At 40.6% G+C, this 27,523-nt stretch overlaps 1 protein-coding gene across 1 annotated transcript; it reads left to right on the top strand.

Moving 5' to 3' along the window:
* The first annotated feature begins 529 nt into the window (after positions 1-529).
* On the top strand, positions 530-26,787 carry CSE1L (chromosome segregation 1 like). The gene is made up of 25 exons (XM_081867583.1): positions 530-656; positions 3,361-3,456; positions 5,265-5,407; positions 7,480-7,581; positions 8,859-9,004; positions 9,177-9,267; positions 9,816-9,923; positions 10,860-10,952; positions 11,766-11,933; positions 12,025-12,154; positions 13,379-13,444; positions 14,528-14,730; positions 15,721-15,805; positions 16,680-16,741; positions 17,742-17,878; positions 18,253-18,356; positions 18,604-18,701; positions 19,691-19,841; positions 20,263-20,471; positions 21,588-21,685; positions 21,854-21,939; positions 22,374-22,455; positions 23,456-23,602; positions 25,229-25,460; positions 26,286-26,787. Exons 2-25 carry the CDS (start codon positions 3,372-3,374, stop codon positions 26,373-26,375), a joined length of 2,916 nt encoding a protein of 971 aa, XP_081723709.1. The 5' UTR covers positions 530-656; positions 3,361-3,371; the 3' UTR covers positions 26,376-26,787.
* The last annotated feature ends 736 nt before the right edge of the window (positions 26,788-27,523 follow it).

The raw sequence follows: 27,523 nt of genomic DNA, 5'->3' as shown, positions 1-27,523 counted from the left end.
GAGGACGAGATGGTTGGACAGTGTTCTGGAAGCTACCAGCATGAGTTTGACCAAACTGCGGGAGGCAGTGGAAGACAGGAGTGCCTGGCGTGCTCTGGTCCATGGGGTCACGAAGAGTCAGACACGACTAAATGACTAAACAACAACATTCATGTACAGAGCAGGGGCAGAAGTTCAAAATGTGATGACGACATTATCATAAACCTTTACAAGGTGTCCCCGCACGTCCCGCTCTGCCTTCCACCCACCCCTGGGTTAGCCTGGGTGGACCGAAGCACAGCAGCAGAACGAAGCCAAAGGACAGCAGCGGCGCCGTACTCCGGCTTCCGGGCGCGCCGCCGCCCTTCTGCTCTCAGCCTCCCGGGTCAGGCTTGAGCCAAGCCGCGGTGCCTTGTGGGAAACCGCTGAGCAGGGCGAAGCCCATTGGCCCGCCCGGACTGGGCAGGCTCGCGCTCGGAATTGGCTGGGGCCTTTCGAGAAGGCGGCCGCTGATTGGTGCCCGGCGGGGAGGGGGGGGAGAAGAGGCCGCTCGGCGCCCTGCGTAATTCGGTCACTACGTCGCCGCCGCGCCCTCTCGCCGAGGTTTGAATGTGAAGCGGAGGAGTTGCTGTCGCCGCCGTCGCTGCTAGTCGTGCTCTCTCAAGGGGTCCCGTCAGGTGAGGCCGGGCGCCTGAGCGGCGGGGGTCCGGAGCCCTGAGTCGGGCAGGGGGGAGACGGCGGAGCCCCGAAGGGAGGCGGCCGCGGTCCGCCTTCCCCGGCCCTCGGGTGGCTCTCGGCTTGTGGGCCCAGCCGAGGGAGGGGGCGCACCTGAGCATGCTGCGTCTGCCTCGGCCCGCCCCTTCGGGGCTGCGCGCGCCCCCCGTTGGTCCTTGAGCCTAGCCCGTGACGAAAGCGCCCTGTTGATTGGCCACCGCAGCTGCCACTCCGGTGGGCGAAATAACGAGGTGGTGTGATCCGAATATACTTTCAATCGCTGTCTCTCCGTTGCGATTTCCCCCTTCGTGGTATTAAGGCCAAGCCTCTCTCATCGCGGACTCAGCCCGGAGGCCACGGGACTGCCACATGCTGCGGAGGGAGCGGGATTTGTAGCTCCTGGTTCCCTGGGTATAATGAGCGGGTGCCAACCAAGGCTTCGGCTGCAATCCTGTGCGTACATTTCCTGGGCATGAGCCCCACTGAATAGAGCTGGGCTGACTTCAGAGTAAGCATGCATGTCAGTGACTACGCCGCTGGTAGCTCTAGAAAGATGTGATGGGTCTCAGGCTTATGCGGAAATGGGGTGTTTCCTAACCTGACTTGGAAAAGACTTGCGGGTGTTCAGTGGCGAGGGAAAGCCACTCTGCACGTGTTCAGAGGTGATTCTTAGGTGCTTGCATGGAATGTTACATTTCAAAGGATTTCCATAAACGTTTGTGGTAATTTTGCATGGCATTTTATTTCCACATTGCAAATTAGGAGTTGAGAAAGAATAATGGCCACTTCCTGAACTCACAGCACAGGCTGTTTGTAAAGGTTACTTTTGCATTAAGTGAGGAAGCAGTCAAGGTAATAGACATACCAGTAAATGGTATGAAATAGAATATGTTTACATCTCCCAGTACAGTGGTACCTCGCATTACATACGCTTCAGGTTACAGACTCCGCTAACCCAGAAATAGTGCTTCAGGTTAAGAACTTTGCTTCAGGATGAGAACAGAAATCGCGCAGTGGCGGCGCAGCAGCAGCGGGAGGCCCCATTAGCTAAAGTGGTGCTTCAGGTTAAGAACAGTTTCAGGTTAAGTACGGACCTTCGGAATGAATTAAGTACTTAACCCGAGGTACCACTGTATTATTTAGGAGATGTGCAGTAGCATTTTGTAGCAGTGAAACTGGGTTAACAGCGGCTGGATCCTCCTCATACAACAGTGGTTTCTTAAGCAGTGGGTGGACCTTCTCCAGGAAAATGTTTGTAATGGTAGCTAGAAGTTTTCATCTGTCGTGATGGGTCTGGGGTGAAAACACACATCATGGCCTTCACAGTATCAAACAACCTGTGTGGAAACTAGGTTAGACGTGAGCCATGCATCTGCAACAAGTGGATGCTTTTGACACTTCCTCTATAGGGAAGGTAAACGGCGTTTCCGTGCGCTGCTCTGGTTCACCAGAAGCGACTTAGTCATGCTGGTCACATGACCCGGAAGCTGTACGCCGGCTCCCTCGGCCAATAAAGCAAGATGAGCGCCGCAACCCCAGAGTTGGTCACGACTGGACCTAATGGTCAGGGGTCCCTTTACCTTTACTTACTATAGGCAGTATCTAATTATGCCCCAGTTGGACAGTGCCTTAGTAGCTTTTTCAGCAAAATTTAACTGTTACAGTGAATGGAGTCTAACAGCCCCTGCACCATATGGAAAATTCTTTGTTTTTTACCACTAGTGTTCAAGCTTGTCAGTAAACCAAGAAGCGTGATCTATGGAAGAGACACTGGAGGGTCACCCTTGGTTGCCTGATTAACCGCCTCATGCCTCTAACAGGCCATGTATTGAGTTAGCCATGTTCATCATTTCTTGCATTATCCATCAGATCCATACATTCACACATAATGTGCCCTCCTCTTTGCTCAACTGTTTATTCTTGGTCCCATGGCTCTCAGTAGATCAGTGATCAACTTAGAATTCAGGAGGAGAGTTCAATGTTCCAACTGGGGCTGTCAGTTCCAGAGTGTCAGAAGAGTAATGAGAGTATAGTGACCTTTCTGTTGCCCAGTTGCGCAGGAGAGGAAATTCTTGTTGTTTCCAGAAGCCTCTCAGTATTATAATCAGTTGTCAATAATTGTCTGTGTGTACATGTATGTGAATGATCACTTTGGTTCCTGATTTTGTATGTTGTATGTAACTTATCTAAAACTAAAGAAGAGGAGGAGTTTGGATTTGATATCCCGCTTTATCATTACCCTAAGGAGTCTCAAAGCGGCTAACATTCTCCTTTCCCTTCCTCCCCCACAACAAACACTTTGTGAGGTAAGTGGGGTTGAGAGACTTCAAAGAAATGTGACTAGCCCAATGTCACCCAGCAGCTGCATGTGGAGGAGCGGGGAAGTGAACCCGGTTCACCAGATTACGAGTCTACTGCTCTTAACCAGTACAACACACTGGCTCTCAAACTGCATGTGTGCACCTAGAGGTTTTCATACATGCCTGTCGGGTTTTTTCTTCTAGTGGTTGTTCCCAAGGGTTCCTTGACTTTCCAGAGAGATTTTTCAGAAGGCAATGGAAACAAGTATAACAGGTGGCTCAAAAACATGTAGCAATATACAGAAACTTTGCTTATGACTCTTGTTCTTGTTTCTGATTTTTATAGAAATTTTTGTTAAATTTTTAGGTTCTGCAGTTATGGAACTGAGTGATGCCAATTTGCAGACTTTGACAGAATACTTAAAGAAGACACTTGATCCTGATCCTGCCATAAGGCGTCCTGGTAAACAGTTTAAAAATATGAAATTTGAGCCTGTATTGAATGGTGTCTAGTGATAGTTTGACCCAAAGCATTATAAGAACTGTTTAGTTATTTTCTGGGTTTTTCAGAATCAATGGTAATGGCCCAGAACATGGTTTTTCAAACTGTTGGGACAACATTCATTAATGAAAAAGAAAACTGCTTGATTTTTTTCAATATGTTCTTATCTGAAGGAGCAGGCTGACTGAAAAAAGGATGTGTAAAAATGAGACCTCTTTTTACTTTCTGTCACTTTAAATGCAGATCAGTTGTGTGGGTAGAATGGCTGACCCCTGGAAACCTCATGTGATAGTTGGACATACATTCTTTTAAAAAAAAAGTTAGAAGGTCCATCTGTATGCTTTTTGAAATGCAGTCGTGTTACTGATTATTAAATGCAAGTTAGCTTTAATCTTGCTGCGATCAAAACTTCATGACGGATCAGTGAATACTTTCTGAGTCATATTAACTGTCCATGGTTCCATTCTGAAATATGCCTTTGAGGTGATTGGGCATGATGCAAAGAGAGTAGGTTGCATTGAAATCTGAAATCAGATTTGAAGTTGAAGTGAACTGTTTAAGCACTTCACGTCCCTTCGGCTTCATTAGGCATGCCTTACTTATCTTGATTATACCCACGGTCTCACTCAGGATAGTAAATGTGAATTCAGGGGGTCCTGCTTAGGCAAAGTAACTGTGGAAATCTCAAGAAAAACCAAACTAATTTCAAAAAGACTAGAGGAGGGGCAAATGTGTATTTTGCACATCTCTATTTATTAGCTGTTCAGATAAATTAGTGATCTATGCATTGAATATACTGGGATTTGCTTCTGAATAAATATTAATTGAATTGCATTGAAGGTCAGGTCCACACTGTGCTGACCTCTTAGAAAGAGTCACTACTGGAGGTGCTGTTTTTGCCCAGTGGAATTGTTGACTCCCCCCTCCCGCTTTTAACAGCAGATCCTCAGGCCTAATCTCACACAGCTTATGAAACTGCTCTCACAACAGGCTTGTCATGCAGCATGGAGAGCTTCTGTACAAGAAACATTAAGTCTAAACATCTGTTGGCTGTGTGGAACTAGTTATGTGGTTCGTTGAATCCAAAATAGTTTATTAACACTGCAAAATATAAATAAGTAAATATGTATAATATTGGTGTTCAACTGTTAAATTTTACAAAATACGTAACTATTTCATTAAATTACTTCCCATCAGTTAAATTGGGTCTTCCATTACTAATTCTTGCTGTGAATTCTGCATTTCTGGAAAACCTTCAAAATACTATATGAGTCAAAGTTTTTCAGTAAAATGAAGAGGAGAGGTTTAATATTTTTTTGTCTCTTTGTTATTCACAGTCATAACATGTAGGTTAAGATGACAGTCCAAACTGGGCTACCTTTTCAGAAATTGTGAAGATACAGAATTTAAGAGCAGCTTCCTGATCTGCATCTAAAATGATTTGCAGTTGCCATATTGCAGCTGTTTAATAATTGTGGGGTTGCAAGTACTGTCATAGAAATATTAGGCGATATCCAACTAAGTCATACTCTGTGTAGGTCAAGTAACAGTAACGGTATTGAACAAGCTGGTTGTGAATAAAGTAAATTGATTTCAGTGGATCTACCTAAGTGTAGCTTAGTAGGATACAATCCATTAATAGCCATTTCTTCACTGTATCATGCTAAATACCAGCTTGGTATTGTATTAAATGGTGTTAAATGTTTGGAGCTTAGACTGTGGAATAGCTAACCTTTTTGCTAAATTCATTATATTTAAATGTTTTATAGCGGAAAAATTCCTTGAGTCGGTTGAAGGAAACCAGAATTACCCACTGCTACTTTTAACTCTACTGGAGAAGTCCCAAGATAATGTCATCAAAGTCTGTGCCTCTGTCACATTCAAGAATTACATTAAAAGGAACTGGAGAATTGTAGGTATTTTGTTTATTACAATTGTACTATGATAGTGTGTTTCCTTGTAAAGTAAGTGGTTATGAATAAAGTAATGGGAACACTTGTGAACTAAGATGTAGCAGGATGATTATAGACATCAGATTTGGTATTGTGGTAAGCTACTGAAGGGAATACCAGGGACGTGGGTGGTGCTGTGGTCTAAACCACAGAGCCTAGGGCTTGCTGATCAGAAGGTTGGTGGTTCGAATCCCTGGGATTCGAGCTGGGCATGTTTAGCCTGGAGAAGAGGAGGTTAAGGGGTGATATGATAGCCATGTTCAAATATATAAAAGGATGTCACATAGAGGAGGGAGAAAGGTTGTTTTCTGCTGCTCCAGAGAAGCGGACACGGAGCAATGGATCCAAACTACAAGAAAGAAGATTCCACCTAAACATTAGGAAGAACTTCCTGACAGTAAGAGCTGTTCGATAGTGGAATTTGCTGCCAAGGAGTGTGGTGGAGTCTCCTTCTTTGGAGGTCTTTAAGCAGAGGCTTGACAACCATATGTCAGGAGTGCTCTGATGGTGTTTCCTGCTTGGCAGGGGGTTGGACTCGATGGCCCTTGTGGTCTCTTCCAACTCTATGATTCTATGATTCTATGCTGGCCACATGACCTGGAAGCTGTACGCCGGCTCCCTCGGCCTATAGAGCGAGATGAGCACCGCAACTCCAGAGTTGTCCGCGACTGGACTTAATGGTCAGGGGTACCTTTACCTTTTACCCATAAAGCTACCTTTAGAAACATAAAGCTACCTTTAGAAACAGGTATCTATTCTTCCAGAACAACATACTATTAGTACACTTATTTACTGAAGGGAATAGTGATTTTGTATCTGAAATCCCAGGTTAACAGTTTCTTTGGTTGCTTTGCTAGTTGCAAGGATCCACACATTTGGACTTGCTTCACTAGCCAATCCTTTATTGGTGTCCTTCATTGTCTCCTTCCTTCCCCAAGTTCTGTGGCACCTACAAATAACTTGAGAAAGCTATGGATGATAGTGCTTGAACTTGGCTTTTGTAGAAAACATTACAAATGCCTTGTTGTTACTATCTTCTGCAAATGAGTTGTGGAAAGAAAAAGAAGTAGAGGAAAGAAAAAGAAGAATTTTTTCTCTCTAACAGTCAAGATTTTTGAGACAGTACAGTGATCTTGATAGATGAGAAATAGTTCTCATTGGTGAACTGTTGAATGAATTTATTATACTTCCTACCATGTTACCCTTTTCTGATTTGGTTACTTTCATTAGAATTGGTGTTTTAATTTTTATAACTTTGAACTGTATCTGCTTCAGATCTTCCAACTATTGATACTAATTCACTGCAACAGGAAATTAGGACACTTAATCACAACTGAATCAAATGGTCCACTTTGAGGTTAATATTTATTTTTTTGAGGATTTTCCAGAATCTGCTTTAAGGGCTTGTACTCGGTTACTCTTCAGGTGCTTTCTCATCAATGGGTTTAAAACGTTGAAAAATAACGTCATATAAATAGTTAAATCATAAATTTGGAAAAGTATCATTTTACAGCTGCAGTTATTGGCACAGAATCAGGAATTGGGAAGGTAGCTCCTTTCTCATGGAGCATTTGAACCTGTGAAGATGATAACTGAAGCAGCTGGGGTGGAGTGGGGAGGCTATAAGCCGGCAGTGGATGCTGCACCATGGCAACCCCTGCAGTTGCTGTTTAGTTTGATGATGGAGAACACTGATGCAGTGACCAGTTTATTTCAGATGGAAGTGGAAACAGAGCACGAAATGGAACTCTGCTTCCTGGTGTCAGCAAATTCCACCCATCTCGCCTGATGCATCCACATGCCAGTATGTAGTGTTTACAGCTGAGCTGTTGTGATGCAACTGGTTATGGTCTATTGTCTGTCTGATTGGTGGTATGCACAGGAAAATATTTCCTGGGCCCAACATGTTTCAGAATAAATGTGTAGCGTTTGCTTTTTCCTGAAAGCTTACAACTCAGCCAATGCACTTGCTGCAAAAATGCAAGTATCTCGAGATGTTATGATACTAGCTCAACTAACATTTTGTTCCTAGATTGAAGATGAACCAAACAAAATATGTGAAGCCGACAGGATAGCTATCAAAGCCAACATAGTACACCTAATGCTTAGCAGTCCAGAACAAATTCAAAAACAGGTGAGGTGACAACGAAGAAAAAAAAAACAGAATTCTGCTTATTTCAAGAGGGAATTGTTTTGTGCTGGGAGACTGATTGTGTTAACATATGAAATTTTGTTTTAAAGTGAGGAGCAATAGATACATCTAAGGGCGGATGAGTTGCTTTGTTTCTGGTTTGTGTCAGTTTCACACGGTTGGTTCACAAAAAAAATCAGTATGAAAATTGGTTTTTAAATATCTTACCCTAAAATAAGTGATTTTTGGTGTATTTCAGTATGTTGTTTTGAGTTGAGAATTGTATTACAAAATTCAGGGAAGTGTGAAATCTGAAGGATAAGTTTGCTCCAATTTCTATTGGTATTATTAATTATGTATTACTACTATTCATATTATATGTATCTTATACATAAAGAAGGGAAGCTGCTATTAAGTTTTTTATTGGAAAGAAGATGAAACCTGCATTAGCATTTCAGAAGTGTTGGGTTTTTCCCCTTCTCAATTTTAGCAAACATAGCTGATATGGTGAAGATAAAACATGTGATTCCAGATGTGCCATTGAAGCCATGGGTGGGAATCCTATGAGAACATTTGGACAGATTTAAAAACCCACGAAATAGCTAGGCAGTGTGTGAAACTACCCCAGTATGCCAGCTGAATTTCCCATATGCAGTGTCTTGTTCTAGTTCGATATCCAGGGTGAGTGGGGAAAACTAAATAGGCCCACTAGTGCAATAATTTCTGCTTGAGCACTGAAACTTCTCTCTCCTTGCCCCCCATGCACCTCCCCAGTTTGCTGTAGATGGTCAAGGGAACCCCCATAAAAGATTTGAAGGGTTGGGGGGTCAGGGAGAAGAGAAGGAGAAGAAATTCATTTGCACAGCCAAAAGTCCTTGCCCTAGTGGATCTATTTAGTTGGATACCATCCTTAGAGTAAAAGTGGCATATTCTTAAGGCAAAATGAGCCAGGACACCGAATGTGAGTCTGCCACTGAAAATGGTAGCTGTACATGCAATTCCCCCTCCATAGTATCTTGCACCACTGTCATGATTTCACATGGTCCACTGTCCTATAATGCTGCCATTGACAGTGGGTTGGGGAAGGGGAAAAAATTGTGGTGTCATGAATAAGATCTGCTAGATATTGCAGAGAGGATCAGGGAGGTACACATGCACCTGCTTTTGTCACTGGAAGTTGCATACTTAACATGTAGAAAGCCTGTCTTGAGTTTACTGTAAGGTGGTTGTTTATCTCCATGCAAATATCTACATAATGTTTCTGTCTCTCTCTGTCCTAGTTAAGTGATGCTATCAGCATAATTGGTAGAGAAGACTTCCCTCAGAAATGGCCTGATCTGCTAACGGAGATGGTGAATCGCTTTCAGAGTGGAGACTTCCATGTTATTAATGGAGTTCTTCGTACAGCACATTCTTTATTCAAAAGGTAGTGGGTGAGGGCCATGAATTTCCAAGTTCTGTTTTGAAAGTAAAAGCACTCTGTTCTAGCAATAATGCCTTTCAACTGCTAACTTCTTTCTTTTGCTTGGCTCTAGTTTTCAAATTCATAGAAAATGATCACGCAAATTAAATAGCTCTGGTTTTCCTTCATTTGTCAGGTATCGTCATGAGTTTAAATCAAATGAACTGTGGACAGAGATCAAACTTGTTCTTGATGCTTTCGCACTTCCCTTGACAAATCTCTTTAAGGTACAGTGTTGTATTTGAAATGTGGAATTGATTTATATACCTTCTGTGTAAAGTATTTTTTTTAACTTCACAGCCAACATAAAGCATTTTATGTTGACTATTATGAAGTTTCTACTTCTGTCCTAGCTGCTGCGATAGTCAGATATATAAGGTGAAGAAGATAAAGTTTGAACTAAAATCTTCCATGCTTACCCTGTCTGTTCTTAAAGAGGATGTGATAGCACCCTATAATATGCTGTTTATTAATAACTGCAATAATTGATGCTAAATTAAGATGTTTTTAGTAAAACAATGCTATTGGTGTTCAGACCTCTGTTTCTTAGGCTGTGCCTTTTTGTTTTGTTGCTTTTATATTTTATTGATGTTTTAGCTTATCTGGTTTTGTACATATATTGTGTTATTAATAGAAAAGAGAAATTACATTTAGTTGAATTTGGATGAGAGTCATGAATTTGTGACATCAGTGAGCTTTCACAGAAGTGGAACAGTATTGGCAAGTGTCTGAATAGATTTTGTTGGTGATTGCTATTAAAATTGCTCTTTTCCAGGCCACAATTGAGCTTTGTAGTACTCATGCAAATGATGTCAGTGCTTTGAAAGTACTCTTCTCATCTCTGATTCTGATTGCTAAGCTGTTCTACAGTTTAAATTTTCAGGTAAGCCATCTTTTACATTCTCTTCTAGTGGATAGTTCTGATCCTGCAAGCAACTTTCTGTATAGGAGCAATTTCACTGATGGATAACTGCGTGATTAAAAACCTCGGTGCTGCTAGCCAAAATTCTTGATGGGTTTTGGAGATGCTAGCGTGTTTAAAAACACAAGTATCTGGCCAAATGTCAGTGCTCCATAAGTATGCTAGGATAAGTTGTTTGTTAGAGCTTTAACAAATCTAAAGTAATGTGCATGTAACCTTTTAGTATAAGAAGCTTGGCTTTTCAGATTTGGATTCAGTGCTGATTATTTTTGGTAAGACTGGATTTGATCAAAGGTTGTGTCAAAAGAACAGAGGGAATGATAACTGTTGACAGACAGAACTTCTCAAATTTAGGAGTAATAAACCTACTTAAGTTTAATTAAGTCAGAGGAAAGGTGGGTGCTTCTTGTTTTTTACTCTTCATAGGCATAATGGTAGGCCAGTAAATAAAGAAGCAGGGCTTACATGCATCTGTTACTAAGACTAATGTGGTCCACAATGACCCTTAATTCTGGGAACCCTGGGTGAGCAAAACGGATCTGACACAATAGGCTACAGTTCCATTGCCTTGAAGCACTGTCAAGCCGTAAAGCAAGCTGGTTGTTACACAGCTCATGCTGTGCTGATTGAAAACTGAGGAGAAGGTTGATGAGCTGCAGGCGTCAAAAGCTACAGAGAAATTGACTTGGTTTGTGTCTCTTGGACTTTGGATTTCCTTTGGCAGTTGAAAATTATGTTTCATACCTTCTCTTGTTTTTTTTTTAAAAGTAATGTGGTGATTCTGTATTTCTTTGAGCAGGTTGCATGCCAAAATAGACAGGAAAGTATGTTTCTTAAATAAGCAATTACCTAATAGAAAAATAACTATGGATACAGATATACTTCTCAATTTTGTAGGATCTTCCTGAATTTTTTGAAGATAACATGGAAACCTGGATGATGAATTTCCATAATCTTCTAACTTTGGATAACAAACTCTTACAGACAGATGTAAGTAGCAACATAAAAGAGGGATAGAGAAGCTGTCGCTCTCCAAATGTTGCTAGACTAAAACTCATCATCCCTGATTGTTGGTCATGCTGGCTGAATTTGATGGAGTCAACAAAATTTGGAGGGTCACAGTTTCCTCTTCTCTGGCATAAAACCTTTTGGAAAATTTCTGTGTAATGGGAAAGGGAATTCAACACTCAACTTGAGCTGCAAAAAAGAAGCTTTCCTGGTTTTTGAACAGGACACTGAAATTGCAGTAGCTCAAGTAATTCTGATTTTTGTCATCCTCTTGGAGGGAAATTGTGGAGCCAGTATAGGAAAGATTGAAGGTAGATGGTAATTTTCTCAAATAAAAAATTGTGTCCCTTTGTATAACATATCATAGCACTGGGTCCACGTGTTGATAGTGGTAATTCTCTTGTCATGGTCATATGCGATGACTGGGCTTTAGAAGAGGGAAATGCTACGATGCCTGCCCTCAGATGAGCATCTAGTTAATCAGACCTCACTTTCTGTTAGTGATTGAGAACATTTCTCCAGCCAGACTAGGATTTTGGCTTTGGGCAACACAAACTACTTTTTCAAGACATGGGGAATTGCTTGGCTGATTTTAGAACCCAGTTGGGACTTTTACCCTAGATGATGCCCTTAGGCATGTGTTATTGTCCCGTTTTCATCCCCTGAGCCTCCTGACCATCCTGCCCTCCAAATCCCCTCCGTTCATTTACTTTACTTGCTGCTTTGGCAGATGTCAGGGGTACTAGGAGACTACATTTTCCAAATACGTTGTTGGTGGTGCTTTTTTGTTGCCAGGATGAAGAGGAAGCTGGTCTGCTAGAGCTTTTGAAATCCCAAATTTGTGACAATGCAGCTTTGTACGCCCAAAAATATGATGAAGAATTTCAGCCTTACCTGCCCCGTTTTGTCACAGCAATCTGGAATTTATTAGTCACAACAGGGCAAGAAGTTAAATATGATTTGGTAAGTGACTCTTTTCCATCCAGCTTGAAATAAATGAACCTTTTTTAGGTCTTCTTCAGATTATGCTCATTTTGTGTCTTTCCCCCCGCAGTTGGTAAGTAATGCAATCCAGTTTCTAGCTTCGGTTTGTGAGAGGCCCCATTATAAGCACCTGTTTGAAGACCAGAATACACTGACAAGTATTTGTGAAAAAGTCATTGTTCCCAACATGGAATTTAGAGGTAAATATTTCCTTTCTTAAAAATCTTGATTAAAATTTTCCAGGAAAGCAAAAATTGAGTTTTTAGCAATGAGGGCTTTAGAACTGGCACAGTAGCCAAGTAATGGACTGTATTTGTGGCCATTTGCGTTCAAGAGGTTTGCAGCATGGTTTTGAGAGGCATTTTCTGTTCTGCACTCTCAGAACTGCACTTCCCTTTAATATATATGCAATATGTATGTCCATCAGAGTTGGGGAACTTCTGTCACTCCAGCTGTTGTTAGATTGCAACTCCCACTATTTCTGACCATTGGTCGTGTTGGGCGGGGCTGATGGGAGTTGGGATTCCAGCAGTATCCAGAGGGGTACAGGTATCCCATCCCATCATGAGTGACTGAAGTAACTCATCAGTTTGGAAGTTCCTCTTCCACCAGTGATTCTAGCTCAGTTTAATCTGAGTGTAGTACACTGCTTTTACATTAATTGGATTTTCCCCTGTCTCTGTCATGAAGTGGTTCATACATAATGCCAAAGAAAGTTTTTGTGCTCCAGAAATGAGTCTTTCGGTATCTCAAACTGATTTCCTGTCCTAGTTTGCTGGGCCAAGTACAAACTATAATTTTGGCAGTTCAGATGAAACGGTAAATCATAGTTCACCTCAAATGAAGTAAGAAGTCAGGGAATCATCATGTCTAGGGAGAGGCTGCTTCAAATCTTGTGGTTAAAGATTTGGCTTTATGTCTGAAGCAGCCCAACGGTTAAAATCCCCAGCTACTCCAAGCTATCCTTAATATTTTGTCATGCAAAGATATACATTGGTTGTGATCAGGATCTAAAGAGCATCTCACGCTAATGGAATCTTTTACTTTTTGCCTTTGAAGAGCAATGCTATACCATAAGCTGCTGCTTCTGGAAATCTCTCTGTTTCAAAACTAATTTGCTGTGCAGTATGGTACAGGGTTGCTATTTAAAGGAGGCGTGAACACCATGCATGGCTTTATGAAAATAGTTCCACAATGTAATTTGGACCCTGGCCTGAGTATTCTAGATGAGAACTTTATTTACTACTCTCATATAAAATACTGATGGTTCACGAACTCCCATTGCCTTGATCATGGTAACTTCATAAAATAGAGCCCAGTAATAGGTGATTTAAATTTATTTACAAGCATATGTTATATTAAAATAAATGTAGTTTGTATATCATGGCTGATCCTTTACATGTTTGTGGACTGCTTTTCTGCAGCTGCTGATGAAGAAGCCTTTGAAGATAATTCTGAAGAATATATCAGAAGAGATTTGGAAGGATCTGGTAAGCAGTTCTATACTGGGTGTATAATGGCGTTTGAGAACTGATGCAGTTTTCTGAAGTGTTGACATGTGCACAAGTACATGCATTAATTGTCTTCCCTTGAATAGGCATGCAGTCGTAATAGGGTTAAAATGCTTCTGCCCTTTGGGATTCAAATATGTAATGGTGTGGTTTTTTGCGCTTGTCCTGTGATTCCATGGATGAGCACATTTGTTGGCTATTGTGGGTGGGGGTTCATCTGACAAGCCTTAAGACAATTTTGCTTGCTTTAAGGTTTACTTGTTTTTGTCTTGCTTTTTAGTAGTTGCTGGTGTATTACTGCAACACTAGGAGGACTAGCACTACATCAGATTAAATGGTTGTTGCACCTTATTTATCCAGTGCCTACAGCCTTCTCCTACTGAAAGCTCAGCCTCCACTCCTGAGTTACTTCAAACAGTTCTCTATAAAGTTCTTCTTTACCCCAGCCAGAATTTTCTTCTTGTAGCTTTTCACACCCTCTCTTCTAATGTATAGTTTGTTTCTATGGAGTACCAAAGAAGCAGATGCATTTGGGTTGAGTGCTTCACATACTTTTTACTCAAAAGTCTCAGTTATATATGTGCACACTTGGAATTTAAAACCCATTGAACTCTGGGACTGAGAGTGTCTTCTGAGCCTTTAAGGGGCACATGCTGCAGGGAGCCATCATTTTTAGTGTACCATTTGTTCCCCTTGTGATCTTAAATTGCTGACTGTGTCAGGATAGGTTTTATAGGATCCTAAACTAATCCTTTAAATAGTCCCAAAATTCTTCTGAATGTTATTTTACTTGTGTTTTGATGCTATGGCCCTGCAGTTTTTGCTTTCATTTATATTCATGAGAATCAATATTTTGGCAGATTTTGTAATTCTGCATTCCTTAATACCACTAGCGTGATTTTTATGAATAATAATAGAGAAGCCTATTTTAGCAAATTGCTCTGTCCCTGAAGCACAGCAGGGTGAATCCAATTTAGCCGTTTTGCAAGCAAAGCTTCAGAATGAAGAAACATTGTTTTAATATAACCCATAATGCATCTTGTTTTTATCTCTGCCTTGCAGATATTGATACCAGACGCAGAGCAGCCTGTGATCTTGTAAGAGGGTTGTGCAAGTTTTTTGAAGGACCTGTTACTGGGATCTTTTCTGGTTACGTTAACTCTATGCTGCAAGAGTATGCAAAGAATCCATCTGTCAACTGGAAGCATAAAGATGCTGCTATTTACCTTGTGACATCTTTGGCATCAAAAGCTCAGACACAAAAGGTACTTGTTTGCATTTGACTGTAAACACAGGGTACTATAAGTTGAATACCCATCCAGACCTGTTTCCTTGGGGAGAAGAACCATTATTTAATAGTAAGCATTCCGTGGAAGGGCATTCTTCACAGTAATGACATGTTTATGACCCACAGACCTTTAGTTATATAAAACTGATTTTGGAATAGTTTATATAGAGTAGGTCAACCCATGAGCAAAATTTGGTATTTGCCTGGGAACAACCTCTGCAGTCACTGCTTCCAATTTTGTTGCATTCCCACGCATGCCTTCTTGGAAGTATGCGAATGTAAGTGTTCAAGGATTCGATTGCTATGGTTTAACAAACTCTTCTAGGCTTGGCAGAATTTTGGGGCAGGGACTTCAGCACTCGATGTAAATATAAGAGGTGGAACATATGGAAAATAAAGTTTCTGAACAGGGGCCCAGCTTTATAATTTTTGGTGTTTTGGGGATAGCCATGTGCTGCTCTGTTTGAATGGGACATTTCCATTTTACCAGCAATTGTAATTAGAAGTACTTATTACATTACTTCATAGATGTAGAGCACCTCTACCATAAAAACCTAAATAGTATGGGTTTGACATATTGAGCATATTGAGAATTAGCATATTTTCAGGACTATTATTATGTTTGCAATATAGGCTGTTTCTATCCAAGTTGTGTTTTTTACATTTTAGAAGACATGGCATAAAATGTATTGTGGTTAACCTACCTTTCACTTGGCACCTTTCATAATTATATTATATATCTGAAATAGACTAACCTAGTATCCTATAAGTAGAACATAAGAGTACTCATTCCTTCTCCCATTCACAATCCAATGCTTGAAGCCAAAATATATACAATGAATACTTACAGAAATTGCCAGATATCATTCACATGCAAACTTCATTAGTGTGTAAATGGGAGCTTCTATAAACCAGTCCAGCAATTAATATTGTTTATGATTACTTTATCACACTTTTTTCATCCTAGCATGGAATAACACAAGCCAATGAACTTGTAAACCTGACGGAATTCTTTGTGAATCACATTCTACCAGACCTGAAGTCTCCTAATGGTATGCTTAGAATTCTACACCTGTAACACTAATAAATGTAAACAAACATGGGAATAATTTTGGATCTGTGTTGTTGTGTCATGCAGGGAAGACATGGGCATAGATAACTAAAATAGGCATAAGATCTCTTTAATTTCTTATCAGGTTTTAGTGGATTGCCTTGTATATTGTATTTTTGTAGATGCACACCTGGTATCGGTGGGCAAACTGTACAAGATCCTGAAAAGCCTGTGCCACTCAGAGTGGCCTGGGATGCGGAGCCCTTATCAGCTGAAGATTATCAAAGCAACCTTCCAGGGGCCACATGCAAGTGGTGGGCAGGGCCAAAGACAAAAGTGGGCAGAGCAATGAATGCAGAATTTGCCTTTATACAATAAACTAGTTTGTATGCATGCTCTCACTCTCCTCTCTGTGTAGGCAAGCAAGAGCCATGATGGGAGTTCAAGGGCACATTCCAGCCGGGGGGGGGGGGGAGAGAAGCTGGGGAGGGTGTGTGGCTTGTGTACAGTGCCAGGATCTGAGGTTCCCCACTGTTTGAGTGGGCAATATTTGTCAAGGTGGACCAGTGTTCTGACATAGTAGAAGACAGCTTCCTGTGTTCTTAATATGAGTCCAGAAATTGAGGATGGCTAGAGTTATTTTTTTGAAGTTGGGTGGGGTAATGGGTATGGAGACAGAACAAAGGAGAGCCAAGTGAAGAGCATTTTGTGTGTGTGTCATTCTGCAATCTTGTCTCTCCTTAAGCTTGAGACTGTCAGTGGGAATCTTTATTCTGTTGATAAATTGTGGAAATATGCTGTGAAATTTGAACTTCTATTATATATCTAATTTTGTCTGTATGGTAACCGCGTAACTAGTATTAACTTTTTGGCAGTGAATGAGTTTCCCGTGCTTAAGGCTGATGGTATCAAGTACATCATGATTTTCAGGAACCAAGTAAGTTGTATCATCATTCAGAGTTCTTAACATCCAGCTGAAGTTGCTTGATAGACTATTTTTTGTGGGCAAAATACTGCAAATGGTGTACCTAGAACTGTACTAATTGTTTCACAATGTGCTATCAGTACTTCTGGAAAATAACATAAATTATTTTAGGGTACCCCAACCCCCATTTTAAAACCTCCAGTTCTGAAAAAGTTACAGTATACAGATGAAAAAACCCTTTCCCTGGAATCCATTGAACAGATCATAATCGATTTAGGGAAGATTCTCTAATTTCATAGTTTGTTTTTTAGAACAGGTACAAAAAGTGCTCCTGTTTTCGTGTGTGTGATATCTTTTAAAATCTTCAGCTATGCAATCTTCTAATATGCAAAACATTCCAAAGGTCCATGGGACAGCATCCTGGGGACCATAGGATTTCATGAACATTAGTTTCTGTGGCCTCCTGGAAACCTCTTTGTTGTGGCTGCAGCAGCCTCCAAGGCTGTCCCTCTACTATCAGTGATTTGGCAGTAAGGAGGTAAAAGGGGACATATTAGGGGCACATGAAAGAGAGGCTTGGGGTCCATAGGCTCCAAAGATCTCTTGCTTCCCCAGCAAGGGATGGGTAAATTGCTGGCTCTAGTGCTGCTGTGCTTGTTTTTCCTCCCACACCCAACACACATGATGTCTGCAGTTGCTGCTGGTTGTTCTTCCCCCACAGATTCCCCCACCCACATTGAATTGCTGTGGCTAGGAACTCTTACTTGACCCATGACCTTGGTTTAATAGAATATGCACAGTAATTTTTAAAAAGCTTAATACAGGTATGGGTGCACAATGTATATACACCTCATGCAGGAAAGTTACAGTGGTCTGCTTATATAACAGTTGCAATGACCAAAAGATTTTGATAATAGATGGAATGTTTCAGTCCATTGTTTCTGACCTAATTCTTCCAAAACTGCTTGGTACTTGCTTCTAAAGCATTTTTACCTATGTGTCTATTTTGTAGGTACCCAAAGAACAACTATTGGTTTCTATTCCTCTCCTAATCAATCATCTTCAAGCAGAAAGCATTGTAGTTCATACTTACGCAGCCCACGCTCTTGAAAGGTTATTTACAATGAAAGGAGCTAACAACACTACACTGTAAGTTTATGTTCAGGTATATATGTTACACTCATCTATTCATTGATTTCTTGCCGCTTTGGCTATATCCCTCACTGTATATGGAGAATCCTAAATTGATAAAACCACACACGTGTATTTATTATGCTAGTTCTTGCATTTTCTAAAACCAGAGTTTTTAGCTGATTTCCAAGTTGACTGCGCTCCAGAGGCACTTGAAAATGAGTTGGCCTTCTCCATCTCCCAGTCCCTTGCACTGTCATATTCTAGGATTTCATACGTTCTCGCATTCCCTCTGGTGTCCATTCAGGATTGGTAGGACTCTCCAAAGTAGAGGATCTTGATGAGTCATTGGAAAAACACTGGCGATAATCAAACACTCTTTTCCTCTACAGGATTACAGCTGCAGAGATGGCACCGTATACAGAAATGCTACTAACAAACCTTTTCAAAGCACTGACACTTCCAGGGTCATCAGAAAATGAGTATATTATGAAAGGTAAGAGGCTACATTTATTAGTCCAAATAGTTACCCTCAAATTTAAACCACTTTTCCTATCTTAGAGGCTCTCTCATTAGTATTTTTGAATGCTGTGCCACGTGCCTATATAAAACTTAATGAACAAGTTCTTATCTTGGATGCATCCTACAAGATCTAGTATTTTTATGCAAGAAAAAAAATGTAATGTTAAGCTTAATGTTGCTGTCGTTTCTGCATTCAGTAATATAAGTCTCTGAATTTCCAGCTATCATGAGAAGCTTTTCCCTACTTCAGGAAGCCATAATTCCCTACATCCCTTCTCTCATCACTCAACTCACACAGAAACTGCTTGCTGTCAGTAAGGTAAAAACGAAGATACTATTGCTTTTCTCAACCTGATTTAGAGGTTCATTTTTTGTCACTTGTGTTGACGTAATTCCTCGCCAATTTAAAAACAAAGCTTGCTTGAATCCTTGTTATGGAATCAAATTATGTATGGGGGGGAGGTACTTACCATGATCCCAAGATCCTCTGGGCACACAGTGGATCTGCGCACACAATACTGCTCTGGGCTCATGTGTATGGACAAGAGCTATTGCATACAACTTTATTTTAACCTTAGGTTTTCTCTTACTTATATCACTGTATCCGCTTTTTGAAAGAATTCTATTGAATTTTTGTAGAAGCACATCAGAAGATTCCACTAAATACTACAGAAGAAATGTACATATAAAAGCATAGCCAAAAAAAGCCAAGTGTGTAAAGAAAAGCATGTCTGGTGAATAAAGTTAATAGTTAATAAACATCAAAATATTTTTTCACTGTGTTTTCATGTAATTCCCATGCAGGTTAAATGAGGATCTAGTAAGGTATAGTAAAAATTGTGATTGGAACTCGCATGGAAGCATTTAAGCTTGTCATGTGATTTTTCTTAATATATAGTTGTATGTCCACCTATAATTCTTGTAACTTTTAATCTATACGGTGAAAAGTAACTTGGTAGTCAGAAGCGAGTTGATATTCATCAAAGGCGGCCTTGGGAATTCAAGAGGAGATTCTAGCCAGATACAGGCTAAATATGGCCATTTTCAGATTTTGACCTGCTTGGCAGGGGGTTGGACTCGATGGCCCTTGTGGTCTCTTCCAACTCTATGATTCTATGACCTGATTGGAGATCGGAGGAGGCCCATGTCAGAGGTTAACTGTTTGCTTTCCTATGGTGTGACTAGAATTCTCATGTTTTAGGTAATGATAGTTGCACTGAAAGCAACTTCCTACTTTTTAGTTTAAGTAAGAATCTTATCAGTGACTTTGTGGTGTTCACGTCGTCTTTTTCCCCTTTTTCTTTTTAGAATCCAAGCAAGCCTCACTTTAATCATTACATGTTTGAATCAATTTGCTTGTCAATAAGGATAACTTGCAAAGCAAACCCCACTGCTATTGGAAGCTTTGAAGATGCTTTGTTTATGGTGTTCACAGAGATTCTGCAGAATGACGTGCAAGGTATAAAGAAAACATTATCTGGCTTCTTTGAAATAGGGTATAAGCAGTGTCTGCAGTTTAGTTAGCCATTATTTATTTATCTAATTGAAAATATACCTATTTACACCTTTTTATATTTGGCAGATATACACATGATCACCCATAGCTTCTTATCTTTATGTAATAAAGTAAGCCAAAAGAAGAAAAAATTTAGTTTGCGTGGTTATATTCATTTACTTATGTTATTAGCCCACCCTTACTCCAATAACCTCAGGGTGCTATAAATGGTGTTTTCTCATTCTATGAGGAGGTAGGTTAGGCTGAGAGTTCACAACCAGCTCAAAATCACAAAATGCTCCTTTGGATTATACTGTAGGTATCAATATTTACACACATGAATACACTCTCCTGTCACTTATAAACTTTCTTCCCCTTTCAACAGAATTCATTCCATATGTGTTTCAAGTGATGTCTCTGCTTCTGGAAATGCATAAAAATGACATCCCATCGTCGTATATGGCCTTATTTCCACATCTGCTTCAGCCAGTCTTGTGGGAGAGGTCAGGAAACATCCCCCCTTTGGTGAGACTCCTTCAGGCCTACTTGGAGAGAGGTGCCAGCACGATAGCAAATGCCGCAGCTGACAAAATTGTATGTATACACTGATTGCGTTGCTTGATTTCTAAAAGTGTGTGTGTTGGTGTTTCATAAAAAAGAGGTTGGAGACCCTCTCCTGTGTTAGTAGATATCAGAAAGAATGAATTATATTTTACTCACACTGGAAATCCAAGCTGTTAATTCAAGTTGGCTTGTGAAGTTATAAAACTTTATTAGACTCTAATGGCTATCGCTAAGGGAAAAGTCTGCACCAGACTGCAATCCTAGATGGCAGAATTCAAAGACGCTATGCATATGCTTCATTGTAGAAAACGACACATTTTGAATGTATTATCTTGAGCAAGTTTCTTTTCATGTTGGAATGGATTCAGATTTGCCCCTCCACAAATGGAAACGCTGCTTTCATTCAGAGAAGGAAATGAGATCCACCTGGGGCTCCCCTATAGCCCCCAGAGCCACTTCCATTCTGTTTGGGATATTTACTGACTCTTCAGATTTTTGCAGACTGAAGAGATTACTGGCTGGGGTTCCGTTTAGAATTCTCATAAAGATGCCAGCCCCCAAAAGCAGCCCTTCCAGTCTGTTGGAGAGTGCTGGTTTGCTCATGTCCTCTTATGGGCTTCCCATAGGGATCTGGGCAGCCAATCTGGGAACAGAATGTGGGACTAGTTAGGTCTGATCCTGCAGGACTTAAATTCTTAATCTGCACTTGATGCTAGGCGTTTGTCACTTACAGAGAATGAATGGCTATGTATTTCCCTGTTGTTTCCAAACCATGCAGTACTTTTCAGTAGTGCATTCAATCTGTCCTAGCGCTGCTGAATACCCAGCTATGATCTGAAATTCCTGAATAATCTTAACTCAGTTTTTTACCCCATTGCTAGGGGTAAGTTTAACTAGGCAGAGTTAAATCAGTTCCCAGACTCATTGACTGTTCTGCTCTGGTTGTCAGTTACATCATAATTCCATTCTGGGTAGATTTTGTAGCTGCCAGATCATTTTACTGTTAATAATTTGCTGGCATCTGTCTGTCTCGGGAGACAACGGAGGAGTGTACCTTTGGAGGTGAGGTCAAGCGGTTGGAAGGTTGCAGCGCCTGCTGTCGCAGTGGAGGCCGATGCAAAACTTTGTGTTTTCCTTAATTTACAGCCTGGACTATTGGGTGTGTTCCAGAAACTTATTGCCTCTAAACTTAATGACCATCAAGGATTCTACCTTCTCAACAGTATTATAGAACATATGCCCCCGTGAGTATGAACATACCAAATTCAAGTAATTTTGCTGCTATTAGTTTGCATTATTGTAGATCTCCTATTGCATGTACTCAAAATATGCCAAAAGAAAGTTAAGAAATAGTACACTCAAATGGCCTACTGGATTGATTAACCGGTTTCAACATCTTTTTGTCTTTCTAGTGAATCCATTGATCAGTACAGGAAACAAATTTTCATCCTGTTATTCCAAAGACTTCAGAATTCCAAAACAACAAAATTTATCAAAAGTAAGCTATATGTTTTATGGCTGAATGATTTGGGGAAGAACTCTGCACTGAGTGGCTTGGTATGCTTTGGATTAGAACAATCATCATGTGTCTTTTGATTTGATTTCAAAGATGGCAATAAAGGGCATACTGGTCAGAGTAACAGGATTTGGAAGCAAAAAGAGGAATATTCATTGAAGCTTGAACTTGGTGCCTAACTAGTATAAGGTCTGGGTTGGTGGGGATTTGTGATGGAGTTGGTCCCTCTGCATAACAGCTTTGCCAGGTGAGTCCTAGAGACCCTGTGAAACCAGCAAAGAAGTTTTGTCGACAGATACCAGGAAAGATACAGATGCTTATTCACTGTGATTTTATAGAAGGGACACACACATATTAATACTGTTATACGTGCTCTTTTACAGCTACTGATTCATTCATTCTCCTTCTTTTAATAGGTTTCTTAGTCTTTATCAACTTGTATTGTGTAAGATACGGAGCAATAGCACTTCAAGAAATATTTGACAGTATACAGCCAAAGTTAGTATCTTTTTTAAAAATAAATAAATTTCTATTTCTTATTATTACATTTCTATCCCGCCTTTTATCTCAGTTATCCTGCTCCTCATTTTATTCCCACAACAACCCTGTGAAGTAGGTTAGGTTGGGAGGGGGTGATTGGCCCAAGGCCACCCAGTGAGCCTCATGGCCAAATGGGGATTTGAACCCTGGTATTCCAGGGGGTCTAATCCAGCTCTGCAGCCACTATACCACACTGACTGCACCAGGCTTTACTAGGGATAACTGATAGCTGTATTTTCAGGTATCATTCTGTTTCCCAGGAAGAAGGCATCGGAGCTGGAAGTGAATATCAAAATGTATTATTTGTTTGTTTGTTTATTAAATTCATATCCACCCTTCCTCCCAGCGAAGCCTAGGGCAGCAAAACCAATTTATCCCCTCACAAGTGGCTAGACTTCATAATTAAGTTGGTGTCATCTTGCAATAAGGGCCTGACAGTTATGTGCTTTAATTCAAGGTGGCAAACTGTAGAGGAAGAATCAGGAGCAATCACCCTTTTGAAAAGTTGTTTATGCTGTGAACTGTCCTTAGATCTACGGGTATAGGGTGGCATACAAATTTAATTAATGATAATAGTAACAGTAATGGTAACAACAACAACATAACTACTTTGGCTGCAAAGAAAGATTCTTTGTTTGCACTTTCAGCTTTAATTCAAGATGGCAAAGGAAGGCTCAGGAGCAAACATAATTTGGTACTTTTTGGATTTGGCCCCTTTTCTCCGTCACTGTTCAGTCAGAAATGTTGAGCCCTTTTAATTCTCTGCTCTCATGGTATACTGATTAAGCCAGGAACTCGTAACACACCATTTCCTTGGTAATGCTCAGTGGTCTGTCTGATTTGTGTTCAGATTTCTGAGTCAATGGATCTCTAGCCTCTCTAAATATCTGTACTTGACCCAATAAATGCATTAGGTGGATACTGCAAGATTAAATGGGTTTCTTTTGGCACTTAACAGGATGTTTGGAATGGTTTTAGAGAAAATCATAATACCAGAAATACAGAAAGTATCTGGGCAAGTAGAAAAGAAAATCTGTGCCGTTGGTATCACAAAAATACTCACAGAATGCCCTCCTATGATGGACACAGAATACACAAAGCTGTGGTAAGTGCAATTACTTCTTTGATAAAGTTTATTATTGAAAGGTAGAACTTCTAAGGATGAAGAAGAAATTCCTCTCTTTTAAAAAAAAGATGTCTATCTTATCCAGGGAACATGCTAGTTGCAACAGAGATTTTTGCCAAAGGAAGGAATCTCTCTGTTGGCCTCTCCCTCCATTGCTTCCATTTCTATTTCAAAAAAGATTTGAAAATGTGCTGGCCAAAATATGCCGCACTGTTAGGAATAAGAGGATAAGAGTTCCAACTTGGGGGTGAGAATTCAATCATTCTGTGTCTAAAAGAATTCAGGGGACCAGTTTAGGGGACAGTGCTTTCAGGATACAAATCTTGCAGCATGTGCATGTGTGTGAGGTCAGGAAGCACATGCAATTTAGCACAGGTAAGAGTAATGAAGTTTACTAATGATATGCAACCAGAATATGTTACCGCATTATGTGTTGTTAATATGGGCTTCTGGTCAGTATCGGTGGAGAAGACCTCAGCAGTTAAGCCCTCTGCTTGTTTTGCATCCACCGTTCACTGTCCCCACCTAGCACTTGAGAAGCAATAGGTTTGGTTGTATATTCCTCTTTTGAAAGTGGTTATCCCATGCACCTCAGTCAGGGAGCAAAAGTATTAATAAGATAGAAGTTCTCCTATTCTAGATTAAGACAAATAATAATAATAATAATAATAATAATAATAATAATAATAATAAATAATCCACATTGCCAAGTCAGGAGCAGGACTGACTAGAGCCTGAATGCTTGTGTGAGCAGAAGGTGGGCTGGAGTGCAGCTGTCAATAAGAAGTGTTCCCGGCAGGAACCGTTCCAAATAACTTGTTATTAGTTTTCCAATATTCCTCCAATAATAGCCAAATTATAACAATATCAATGAATTTGGCAGGAACAGTTCCAGGGGCATTTATACCAAGGCAGTGGTTATATTGTAGAGGAAATATGAATTATAAGGAAAACAAATAAATGTATGGAGCATAATGGAAACAAGAGCAAGTACATTGTTTTCCTTGGACACCGTCCGAAATAGAAGAACAGCCAGAGTATGGACAGGCTTTTTCCAGTTTTTCTGAATGCTTGTGCCGTTCCATTGCCAGTTTCTGCTCTGGCTCTGATAACTAGATCCAGGTATTCCTCTGCCTAAGGAATATTCTGCTGCTGAAAATTGGCTGTTTTCTGTGGCGGCTTGAAATGGTTTTCGAATCCCCGCAGCGGGGTGAGCTCCCGTCTTTCGGTCCCAGCTCCTGCCCACCTAGCAGTTCGAAAGCACCCCCAAATGCAAGTAGATAAATAGATACCGCTTTATAGCGGGAAGGTAAATGGCATTTCCGTGTGCTGCGCTGGTGCCGGCTCGCCAGAGCAGCTTCGTCACGCTGGCCACGTGACCCGGAAGTGTCTCCGGACAGTGCTGGCTCCTGGCCTCTTAAGTGAGATGAGCGCACAACCCTAGAGTCGGACACGACTGGCCTGTACGGGCAGGGGTACCTTTACCTTCACCTTTAACATATTGTTTTTGTGCTACGCCTTTAAGATTTTAATTTACGTAAGTTGCTTAGATTCTTTTGCAGCGAGCAACGAATAAGTCCATTAAATAAAAGGTTTTCTCCATAGGACACCCCTTCTTCAGGCCCTCATTGGTCTCTTTGAGTTGCCTGAAGATGATACCCTTCCTGACGAAGAACACTTCATTGATATAGAAGACACGCCAGGGTACCAAACTGCATTCTCCCAGCTTGCCTTTGCTGGGAAAAAAGAACACGATCCAGTGGGCCAAATTGTGAACAATCCTAAAATCCATCTTGCACAGTCTCTTCACAAGTTATCAACTGCATGTCCAGGCAGGGTAAGATTGCGTGGCTGTAATCTAGTGTGTGTGGTGATATGAATGTGGGGAATCGTTTCTTTCTCCTGAGTCTGTTCTCTTATCCTAGAAAATGCAGTGTGCCAAAATCGGAAGATTCCTTTTTTGACTGCTGTCTTGAATGAACATGCTCATAATCGCACTCTGTTGAAATCAGTTGTGCTGATTTTGTAGATGTGTTGAGGACTGGGGTGCCAGTCTTCTGCAAGAGCGATTTCTAAAGTGTGCCTCACTTTCAGATTATCTGGTTCTGATATGGCTTAATTTGTCAAACTCTAGTCAGCAACTAGATGGTTACTTGGTTGTGGCATTGCTCCAAGCACCAACTCACCAGGTAGAAGGTGAAGAGATGTGTTCATAACTTTCCACCTAGCTTCATGCTGGTTGGACTAACTGGATAACCACATACATGATTCCATCTTTTTCCCTTTCCTTGCATCCAAAGTTAACCTCCCTCAGTCCTGGCAGCATTGTACTGCCCCCAGCCCCGTGGTTTGAGGGACTAGGGAGTTTTACAAGTGCCCTTGGTCCTTATTGACTAGAAGCAGATTCAGGCTGTGCTAGCTCTGCGCAGTGTTTGCAGCAACGGTACCAAAGTGTGTAGATGCAGGCAATAGCTTAAGTGCTGACTGCAAAACGAAGCTATAATATGAAAGTATACGCTGAGATGCACACAAGTCAATTAACGTTTTAGGATTTGGAGAAACTAAAATGTTAAAACATTTGCCTGCAAGCCTGCATGCTGGTATTTTAAACTACTGTAATTTAGATGCATATTAATAGTGCCACTCTATCTTGTGTTTAAAGGTTCCCTCGATGCTGAGTACTAGCCTGAATGCAGAAGCTTTGAAATTTCTTCAAGGATACTTACAGGCTGCAAGTGTAACATTGCTCTGACCTCTTTATTTTGAATGGGAGAATTTCAAAGTTGCATCAAGGAACGCTGATATTGACTGTTCTAAACAAAGCTCGGACAAGGTGAAACGAGTTGCTACTTCGAAAAACACATCACTGAATTACTGCTTGATACAGAAGCTGAATGATACTTTGTTCATGTGATCATAGGTAAAGAAGCAAGTGACTTTCCCATTCCCAGTTTGCTTTCAAAAGGAATAGTAATAGGAGTTTATCATTTGGGATTGATTGAAGTTCCACATCTGCAGTGTTTGGGTACCATTTTAAAATGTATAGAGTACTGGATGCAAACTCATGTTGTCACTTATTTTTTCCAGTTTATTGTCATTTGTATTTCTTTTGTGTCTCAAAAGATTTATCTGAATTGTGAATAAATAAGCTCTTGTTTAAAGTATTTGTCTAGCAATATATATCTTACTATGGTAGAATAAATTGTAGTTGTCTGCAAAGAAACTGTCAATTAGTCCCAGCAATACCCAGCACTTCTTAATTTGCTTTTCCACCTGAGCTTTACCTTAACACTATTCATGACAAACATTAAAATTGTATTTGGAGAGGCACCTTCATAGCATTCTGACTCTTTAGTGTCTCAGTCATACTTGAACATCCCACCCATCTTTCAGGAAATGCATTGCTATGAAATATAGTGGAAAATAAATGTCTCAGATTTAATCCATGCAGGTGCTTCTTGTTAAGCAGTTGTGTTCAGCTGCATTTGGGACTTGCTGGTATTCTTCAATTTCATATTTTAAACACTGAAATGCTGAGTCTTAATATTGGTCAGTGAAAGGTAACAAATGATTCTGGAGGAACTGCATCTTGCTGAAATTTTGTCTAGGGTTGTGTAATCACTGCTGTTAATATGTGGTATGAGTACCTAGGAGGCTTAAGGTTACAGATATTCAGAAATAAAGAAAATAAAAAGAGGCAATTTATTATCTCTTACTCTTATCTCAGATGTTTAACAAGACTGAAATGACCTTTACAAATTTAGTGCTATATAAATAGGAGTGATCTTCACAATTGTATACAGCTTGAACTCCCTTAAAAATAATTACTATGCAACTTGAATATTCTAACCACTAGGCCCAGAAAACAGTCTTGAAGGCACATGATGCAGGTCTACTGCT

This window comes from Podarcis erhardii, assembly GCF_964252035.2.
Source record: "Podarcis erhardii genome assembly, chromosome: 6".
In the NCBI taxonomy this organism is placed as follows: Eukaryota; Metazoa; Chordata; class Lepidosauria; order Squamata; family Lacertidae; genus Podarcis; species Podarcis erhardii.
The sequence above is the reverse complement of the archived record's forward strand: the minus strand, read 5'-3'. Positions and strand labels throughout refer to the sequence as shown.

Bases quoted from the DNA above. Each gene is read 5' to 3' on its own strand.
- CSE1L (XM_081867583.1), top strand. From the start codon at position 3,372: ATGGAACTGAGTGATGCCAATTTGCAGACTTTGACAGAATACTTAAAG. The intron at 5,408-7,479 runs GTAGGTATTTTG...TTTTGTTCCTAG, and splicing joins TTAAAAGGAACTGGAGAATT to ATTGAAGATGAACCAAACAA. The intron at 12,155-13,378 runs GTAAATATTTCC...GCTTTTCTGCAG, and splicing joins TCCCAACATGGAATTTAGAG to CTGCTGATGAAGAAGCCTTT.